General features: G+C 45.3%; 2 protein-coding genes across 2 annotated transcripts in view; both read left to right on the forward strand.

The window, feature by feature from the left end:
- Nucleotides 1-846, forward strand: part of LOC307080591 (carbohydrate sulfotransferase 8-like) — a 36,466-nt gene extending 35,620 nt beyond the window's left edge. The window contains exon 4 of the mRNA XM_079743365.1: nucleotides 1-846. This exon is cut by the window's left edge and continues 1,132 nt beyond it. The gene's annotated coding sequence lies outside the window, so the exon portion shown is untranslated.
- A 2,376-nt stretch (nucleotides 847-3,222) lies between these two features.
- Nucleotides 3,223-9,862, forward strand: LOC307080246 (BTB/POZ domain-containing protein kctd15). The gene is made up of 5 exons (XM_079742888.1): nucleotides 3,223-3,336; nucleotides 4,928-5,103; nucleotides 6,456-6,600; nucleotides 8,208-8,510; nucleotides 9,220-9,862. The coding sequence occupies exons 1-5, from the start codon at nucleotides 3,310-3,312 to the stop codon at nucleotides 9,379-9,381; spliced, it is 813 nt and encodes a 270-aa protein (XP_079599014.1). The 5' UTR covers nucleotides 3,223-3,309; the 3' UTR covers nucleotides 9,382-9,862.
- The last annotated feature ends 164 nt before the right edge of the window (nucleotides 9,863-10,026 follow it).

Here is a 10,026-nt window from a genome sequence, read left to right on the forward strand (position 1 = left end):
AGGACACTTTTGGGGAAGCGACTTTGTATTCATTGTAGCAAATAATTGTACTCTTTTAAAAAGTACCTTAGTGAATTATGGTCTACTTCCTCCATAGAGCCAGCCAGGACTGAGTTGGTTTATAAATGAAGCATCAGTATCTGGCTACTGTCTTCACTGATTGGTTCTGCAGAATGACGACCCACACCACTGAATCCAAAGTCGCACCCTGGAATAGCAGGGAGCAATATGGGAACATACACTAGAGACTGCATCACCAGGTCCTTCTGCATTCTAATGTCTGCATCTGAACCATTACTATTGTTGCCTAATCAGATATCAGAGATTTAAGTACTGGTTGAACTTGAAAGAGTTTCATGTGTGTCCTTTTTAATTATATAATTTTTTTGTGAGTATTTTATTTAATTGGTTTACTTGTAAGCGAAAAGACAATCCTGTTCCTGAAATTCATCGATAGGCCTTCTTTTCCATATTTAGAGACTTTGTTGTTGTTGGTTTATTAAATCTGGCAGTAAGTAAGTTATACCATTTTTTTTTATATATTCTCTGATTGTAATCATTCCAAATGCCACTAGGTCAGGGGTTTTCGTCCATGTGTATTTATATCTAGACTGCAGACCACCAGAGAGTGTGAAGCAGCTTATTGCAAAACGAGGCTATCGATCTTGGTCTTAAATTTAAACAATGCCACCACCGAACTGCATATAGGGCCCTATGAGGCTAATGCAATACAAGATTAATCTGCCTTTATCTAACTTTATACGTTTCAACAACAGAAAACTTTATCAAACGCATCAACGTTTTCAGTATTACTTGTCTTTGTCTTAGCCACTTTGAAGATGAGTTTTCAGCCTTAACACTGCCATTTTGCCTAATGCATTTAAATGTCATGTTGAAGGACTTGTGTAAATAAAAGTAGCCTCCACATTTATAGCCTTTCCCTGATCATTTCACCCTTTGTGTGTCCACTAGCACTTACTGATAAATAGGTTTAAACGCAGGCTCATTGAATATAGCCTGCTATTGTCAATTTGGCCTACTATGCATTAATGTAGACTTAAATCCAAATAGGCCAAAATATAGGACTCCATACCCGTTTTCATAAGAATAAGGAATAAATTGTAAACATGATTATTGTTTACAATTGATGATTATTTAAATCGAAGTGTGACCCTCTGAAACATTCAAGAGCAGACATTGAAGGCCTGCTGCGAACGCTCCCAGCATGCTGTGCGTCACCTCTCCATATGACAGGCGTCATTGTCTCGCCTTCATTGCCCGCGAGGCTAGCCCTTCCCGCCCGCCCCCCCGCCTTTGTCCCGTGAGCCCCCCGAAGGCAGAGACGACTAGTGTCAGAGACGGGGGGATCAGGCAGCCCACCTCAGCCACAACAAACCCCAGCGCCTTTCTTTATTGACATAAATACACATAATGTGTTGTGTGTTTCGACGGACACTTTATGTCCATATAAAAATGGCGTATACAGCAGATCGGCTCCCGTAGTGCAGGGACCCTAATCACTGGGCTTTCACTTTAAAACGGCGATGGGGGCCTTGGGCTGTGAAACAACGCTTCACAAAAAAAAGAGGCTATGCTATTGATAAACACACACAACCCCATTATTTTGTTAATAAACACAGCACCCCGTAATTTTGGTCTTGCTTTACCCAACACTTTACATCCTGCCACTATCAGCGTTGTGGATGGCTTTACGAGATATTTTGCAGGCATAGTGTAAAACTATGTAACATGAGACAAGTTGAACTATGTGTAAGCTGTAGCTGGAGATTGACATAGTTAGCCTACATGTTCAGCTATGTTTGACTACATCTGCAGCAGCTGTAGTTTTATTTGAACAAATGGTGAGCAATCGGGAAGGGCTGGGCAGCAGTAGCCCCGGCCCCGGGCCGGAACAGATAGGCCTAATGCTGTTGTCTCGCTGCACAACAGACGGTGTGTATGTGTCGCTCTAGTTCCCTGCTTGATTTAGCTTACGGGATAAAGATTGACCAATTTATCTTATTAACAGAAGTTATAATCTCTGGGTGTTGAGGTGTGTGTGTGTGTGTGTGTGTGTGGTGGGGGGGGGGGGGGGGGTTACCAGAGTAAACTGTCTATAGAGCAGCAATCAGGACATGGATATATATGTCCAGCCAGGCTATTGAATCAACGTATAATTTCGAAACCGCCTATGTGGGTCACATCAATCAGAAAACTGAAAGAACCAAAGAAAAACCCAAGCCTTCTACGATCTGACCAGTAGGGCGAGCTTGACCTGTCCGCTAGAAACTTGCGGTCTGCAGGCGGACTATTACGCGCATGTCTGAACGCAATAGGTTCTAAGATCACTTAACATTGTGTGACCCATCGTCAATGAATGCGTCGCCTTTACTATCTGAAATACACGAGACAACCAAACCAAGATGAGAATAATAAAACCTAATATAACTGTCTGCAGCAGCACGCCCTCACGGCGCCCATCTCCATCTCCCAGTGCGCAATCATCGAAATGGCGCATTCTGCCCCGGGCCCATGAAAAGGCGCTTTTTTGCCGTGGCATCATGCATGACGACAGACGTCATTTGGCTCTAGCGCCCGGGGGAAGTTGGATGTTGGTAAAATATGAGTCGTTAGTAGAGGGGATGTTGGTGCAGGAGGCTTGGCATAAGGCAGACGTATAGCCGTTAATAGCAGCGCGCGCTGACGAACTCCAGTTCCATACTGCACACATTAGGCTACAGAGTACAGACCTACCTTTGACCAGAGCTTACATTGTTTTGGTGTGTGTGTTTGTGTGTGTGTGTGTGTGTGTGTGTGTGTGTGTGTGTGTGTGTGTGTGTGTGTGTGTGTGTGTGTGTGTGTGTGTGGTGATGATGGTGGAAAATCTGACAATGCAGACGCGAGTTTTGCAAAACCGCAATGAAATCGGTATAAATAGTGTCTAAGACATTTGAAGTCACCTATCGTGCAAACGGAGTATCAGCCCTATTTTTTAAAAAATCTTTATTATTAGGACAGAGGATCACGCATTGCTCCTCCAGCGAGTTTGGGCGAGAGAGAGACGAAGTAATTGTAACCTAATCCTCAGCCCCGAGGCGCTCTCGCATCGCCCCGGGCACACATTCTTCCAGCCTCCCCCCTGGTTGGCGTCCGACGACTGGCTTCTTTGCGCGGAGATCGAGGCTCGACGGGTCTGTTGAACGGAAGGAAGAGAAAGACGAAGGAAGGACTGTTTTTCCGTTTGCAAAAAATAAGCTGCGATCCTAGTTATTCCAAAGAATCCCAGCCGGCTCTACACCAGACCCATCCATGTCGTCCGTGTCGGTGTCTTCTCAGGTAAGTCCGCGCGTCGCCTGCTTTCATCGCTGTGTCTCGATGCCGGGAATGTCCCAGACAGAGGCAGAAAATGCACACACGATGCAAGCATGCTTTAGATTAAGAAGTTTGTAGCCTTCGTTATTGTGTCCTTGTGGATCGCTTTTCAACATCTGCTAAACCTAGAAGCCAGCATTTAATTGCCTTTATTCAATGTGATTCAATGTGATTCAATGTGATTCAATGCCTGTTTTTTGGCCGGGCGCACGCGCGCGCGTACACACACACATACACACACACACACACACACACACACACACACACACACACACACACACACACACACACACACACACACAAAACGTACTGGTTTGAAACCTGTACGGTTGGTTGAATCGGAAATACTAAAACGTTTAGATCGCAATGCCGTATTGGGTCATTGCCAAGTGTGTTTTGTCGTGCTCGCGCTTGTGTGTCTGTGTACAATTTGTACGTCTGTATAGGCTTTGTTTATACGTATGTATGTATGTTTGTATGTATGTATTTATGTATGTATGTATGTATGTATGTATGTATGTACAGTATGCTATGTATGTACATATGTATGTACATATGTATGTATGCAAGTATACATGTTTGTATGTATATATGTAAGTATAGATGTTTGTATGTATTTATGTCTATATCTTTGTATGTAGGTATGTATACATGTATGTACGTATATATGTATGTTTGTATATATATATGTATGTATGTATGTATGTATGTATGTATGTATGTATGTATGTATGTATGTATGTATGTATGTATGTATGTATGTATGTATCATATGTATGTATGTAAACATGCATGACCTGACCTTTGTTAAGATGCTGTCTGTACTCAGAATACCCAGAATGCCCTGTGTTAGCCGGGCTGTCTGTGTGCACTCAGACCCGGAGCTCCAGGCTGGGCCCGGGGGGAGAGCCACGAGTCTGCCTCCTGTTCACCTTTCATGGTTCAACGGACTTCCTAACAATTGCCAGAGACTTTCAATGGGGGGGATGGGTCAATTAAGGCAGAATCTGCCCTGGCTCCATAGCCCCCCCGGCCATAGCCGCCCTCTGTTTCAATGTGGGCACACTCAACCGCAGTCGCCTTATGAATATTGTTCGCATACACAGACGTGCCACCCTTGTAATCCCTGCAATACGTAAAAATACATGAAAATGAGAAAACGAAACCTCATAATGTTAAGGAACTAATTTGCCAGAACTAGCACCACAAGGGCAGTGAATGTATCACGCCAACTCTCAGCACCCGACAAGCTGCTGAGAAGGCAATGCCGCGCCGTAAAACGATATCCTATCAAACACTTTGAACATCAGGGACCAACGCGACTGCATGCCTTCTCCTTTTCATCCATGATGCATCAGGATGCGATTTGATTCGGTTGATCTCATGTGTCCAATAAGCAAACAAAGCTAAAGCGCTGAAAGCTGATCCTGAATGGGCCGGACCCCACCTTGATGACCAGGCGATCCCGCTCAAAGCTAAGTGCTGATTGGCTGTATATGTGCAGGATGTTCACCTGGTGTGTTTCTTCTTGTTGTCTCCCTGTTTGCGTGGCCAGGACGGGCGCAGCATGTCCCGGATGTCTCTGAGCAGGTCCCCGGTGTCTCCCATGAGCACCCAGGGCATCCCCTCCCCGGCCCAGCTCACCAAGACCAACGCCCCGGTCCACATCGACGTGGGGGGTCACATGTACACCAGCAGCCTGGCCACGCTCACCAAGTACCCAGAGTCCAGGTGAGACCCCCGCCCAGGAGGGTCAGGGAAGGAACCTGAGGGGACCACCGCGGGGGGGGTCGATGGTTGGGTGGATGGATGTTAGAACTGATACACACACACACAAACACACACACACGCACGCACACACGCACACGCACGCACACACACAAATAGACACACATACACATACACACACTTTATAGAACAGAGTTTAATATAGTTGTCTTTGGGAGGACAGGACAGGGGGGCGGAGTTAGCTGCGAGCTGGAGGCTGCTGCGAGAGCATCAGGGAGATAGAGCCGAGGCAGCTTCTACTCACTGACTGAGGGAAAGAGACTGAGAGGAAGCACAGGGTGCCAATATATGGAAAGGATAATGAATAACAAGTCAAGAGGTGTCGACTTCTAAATAGAGTTAATGATGATGTTACTTGATAAGCATAGATACATCCATTCCTTTATACTGACTCAATGTACCGAGAATAAAGGACTGCAAACTCCTGTCTTAAGCTGATTCACGTTTAAAACGTTGACGTGGTGTAGGAAATTTGAAGAAAACAACCACGTTATAACAGATACCCCCAAAACCAATCGTAACCAGCCAAGACGTATAGTAATAGGGAGCGAACTTCAACAGCTGTCGGCATTGTAAGTAACATAATAACTGTTCCCATTGTAATAGCCTGACTCAGTGCCTAGAGGGTAGCTATTGCAGCATGTTTGAAGTACTATAGAAGGAATACCAAATAATACGCTAGGCAACTAAACTAAACAAAGAGTCAAAAGGTTTATATACCCAACATGAGGTGTGACGTCTTCTTCATCCCCTTCTCCTTCTCCTCCTTCTTCTCCTCCTCCTCCTCCACCTTCTCCTTCTTCTTCTTCTTCTTCTCCTTCTTCTTCTTCTTCTTCTCCTTCTTCTTCTTCTTCTTCTTCTTCTTCTTCTTCTTCTTCTTCTTCTTCTTCTCCTTCTTCTTCTCCTCCTCCTTCTTCTTCTTCTTCTTCTTCTTCTTCTTCTTCTTCTTCTTCTTCTTCTCCTTCTTCTTCTTCTTCTTCTTCTTCTTCTTCTGCTTCTGCTTCTTCTTCTTCTCCTTCTTCTTCTTTTATTATGTATTAGTTATGTATAAGTTATATTATATATTAGGCTATTTTAATGTATTAGTGACCTACCTTAGACTCACATATATACATCTAAATAATGAATCCAATATCAACTACAACCATGCAACACATTTCATATCATCTCATGTCTCTACCACAAAATATTACAATTACGCTTAACTACTAAACATCATGGCAAACATAGTTTAACCCATTGTTTCCTATGTGTTGATTAATCTTGGTTGGTTTTCTTTGCCTCTGTTCCTCCAGAATCAGTCGCCTGTTCAACGGCACCGAGCCCATCGTTCTGGACAGTCTGAAGCAACACTACTTCATCGACCGGGACGGGGAGATCTTCCGCTACATCCTCAGCTTCCTGCGCACCTGCAGACTGCTCCTCCCTGAGGACTTCAAGGTATGAGGGCACCTCCGTACCCCCTCCGGAGAGCTGGATCCTAGTGATCTATCACAACCTCCACAACAGTGATGCAACTCCATGTTGCTAGGTATTTAGTGTTTCAGTACTTTAGTTCTGTCACCCTTTTGAATCACTGTGTGGTTCTCCACCCGGGCGCTACAGGGTCTCTTGGCTGAGAGGGAGGTGTGTGTGTGTGTGTGTGTGTGTGTGTGTGTGTGTGTGTGTGTGTGTGTGTGTTTGTGTGTGTTCATTTGTATGCATATTGTGGTATGTTTTTTTTAAATGATTGTGAATGTATGTATTTTACAAAACTAACTTGTTAGGGGTTGGGTTTTTTGGGCAAACATGTATGTATGCGTATGTGTGTGTGCGTGCATGAGTGTGTGTGTGTGTGTGTGAGTTTGTGTGTGCCTGTGTGTATGATGGCAGCCAGTGTGTTGTGCGTGCGTTTGTGTCAGTCTGTGTGCATATTGAAACGCTCTCGTCTCCTTCTCTGTACTTAGCCAGCAGGGAAACTGTAATTCTGTGCCTTTGCTCAGGATGACTACAACAGCCTGCAGTCAGAGACCCTTTTTTATAAAACACATCTATCCTTTGCTTCGAGCCAACAAAGAGAAGGGAGCTAAGGAGCGCAGGCTTTGATACAGCACACTGCCCCCCGGGGCCACAACGCCTCTGCATGCTGTGTGTGTGTGTGTGTGTGTGTGTTTGTGTGTGTGTGTGTTTGTGTGTGTGTGTGTGTGTGTGTGTGTGTGTGTGTGTGTGTGTGTGTGTGTGTGTGTGTGTGTATTTATGCCCGCGTTTGTGGCTGAGTGTGTGCGTGCTCTAGGTCAGGATCAGCATTGAGGAAGAAAAAATAAAAAGAAAGAGGAGTGGAAAAAACCTTCTTCATCTGTCTTTTCTTTTCTTTCTTTCGGTCTATCTGTCTGTCTTTCTGTATTCCTTTCACACGCAGTCATTACGAATATATTGGTCTGCAGTGTGCTGTGCAGGCATGGCATGCTTCACTGCAGAGCTTGATGGATCGGGTTTGTAGGATTTGTAGGATTACCTTTTGAATGTGGAAGATGAGAGGAGATGAGGTTTGAGATCAACGGAAAATAGTAGAAATAAATATCAAAATGTGAAGTTGGTTTAAGGACAATATGTACATTGTCACATGTATGTTTTAATGTCATGGCGTCTTTTGGACTTTTCGGAATTTGCAACAGTGCAGTGGCTCCAAATGTCACAAGGGTACTATCGGATAAGCCAGGGGGCATTAGGTGGTAAAGGGCCTTCAGCAACAGAGCTTCCTTCTGTGCTCTTCTCTTCTCCGCTCAATATATTCCCTTGTCTGTAGCATTAAGCCAGACTATGGATCCCACTCGCTATTAAATGAGCAACTCCTGAACTCTAACTATATCATATCAACAGCATTCAGTACATTGATTTGAGCTTAAACGTCTCAAGCTCGTTTGCAGTGTTCCCAGTCTCCCTCTCCATGCATTGCAACGCACCATCCTCCCCTCATCCCCTTGCCAGAGACTGAGCTGACCGGAGTCTGTGTGTGTGTGTGTGTGTGTGTGTGTGTGTGTGTGTGTGTGTGTGTGTGTGGCCGGCAGGATTTCCTGCAGCTCTACGAGGAGGCCCGCTACTACCAGCTGACGCCCATGGTGCGTGAGCTGGAGCGCTGGCAGGTGGAGCGCGAGGCCCAGCGGACGGCGCCGGTGGAGTGCCTGGTGGTCCGCGTGTCCCCCGACCTGGGCGAGAGGATCGCCCTCAGCGGGGAGAAGGTGCTCATCGAGGAGATCTTCCCCGAGACGGGCGACGTCATGTGCAACTCGGTGAACGCCGGCTGGAACCAGGACCCTACGCACGTCATCCGCTTCCCCCTCAACGGCTACTGCCGGCTGAACTCTGTGCAGGTGAAACCCCCCCCCCCCCCCCCGTCAGGACAGCGTGTGAGGTAGGCTCACTCAAAGGTGACATATTGTACCACCAGGCGTGAGTGTGATTAGCCGTTACAAGCCGTTCTGAAAATCTGCCTCCTTTTGACATCATAGGTACGACTTGTAACGGCTAATCACACTCATGCCCGGTGGTGTAATGTGTCACCTTTAACATGTTGGCGTTTAGTGCTCTATCCTGGTATGACGAGGACATAATAAAACCCTGGTTTTACCCAAGCCCATTATCCAGCGATGAGGTCGCTCATTTTTTTGGAGCTTAAAATAAAAGTTGGAACGAAATACAGTCCTTGATTGATTGAGGTTAGACATGTTACTTTGTGTCCGCTGTGTGTGACATGTGGTGGTGCATGGGCGAGCCGAGCACAACCCCCCCAGAACTGAGGGAAATAATGGTTGTGATTTATTTATTTTTTTATTATTATTTTATGATATTGTGTAGCCAAAGGACTTGTCTCAACTAGTCAAAATCAAACCTAAACGTATTAAACAACTTATTCTTTACATTACATTAATCTAGCTGAAGCTTTTGTCCAAAGCCACTTACGTTAATGAACAATGAACGTACAAAAATGGCATTCAACCATTTCAGAGAGAGAAACAGAATAAAATCCAAGCTACAAGTCGCTTACGCAATGCCAGAACTGACCTCTGACCTTTCTCTCAGGTGCTGGAGAGGTTGTTCCAGAAGGGCTTCACGATGAAGGGGTCGTGCGGCGGTGGCGTGGACTCCTCCCAGTTCAGCGAGTACGTCATGTGTCGCGACCTCATCCGGAGCCAGTCCATCACCAGCACGCCCATCCGGATCAAACAGGAACCTCTGGACTAGACCGCGCCGACACACGGCGTAGAGCCCAGCTACGAGACCGTCGGTGGGATCGAAACATCCTCAGTGGCGCTGGGAGGGAAGGAACGTTGACGCTAACGGCAGCACAGAGTCTGGGGTCTCAGACCAACAGACTCAAACCAACACAGACAAAGGAAGACTGAAACAGGACCTGGGTCTTTAGACTTTCTTGAGACTTGGCCAAACTGAATGAAACGAGCGATGTTAAGTTCAGTTTGAACTGAACAGCTTCCACTGTGATTCTGATGGTGATGTTGACGACTTTATTTTGAAGGTTTGAAAAATCAGAAGACAAAGGTCGGCAAAAAAAAAATAAAGAAGCTGGTATAGTCTGTAGATAGCCGGTCCATTTTAAAACGTGAATAAAAAATGTCAACCTCAATGGATTAAATACCATTTTGTTAAACGTGTCAGACTGCGTTTTGATACCAACACAATGATCAGGGCGCATGGGGGAAGAAAATGATCGGAAACCTCATTTGTATGTACCTGGTGGCACCAAACCTGTAATATAATTTGTTTTTTTTATAAACTATTTTGGAAAAAAAAGTGATGTATATTTAATGTATTTGTTATCTTTGTGTCAGAATCCTTGTTTTGTACAGTTTAATTGATATAAACAACCAA

The sequence above is a fragment of the Pollachius pollachius genome, assembly GCF_949987615.1.
Source record: "Pollachius pollachius genome assembly, chromosome: 9".
In the NCBI taxonomy this organism is placed as follows: domain Eukaryota; kingdom Metazoa; phylum Chordata; class Actinopteri; order Gadiformes; family Gadidae; genus Pollachius; species Pollachius pollachius.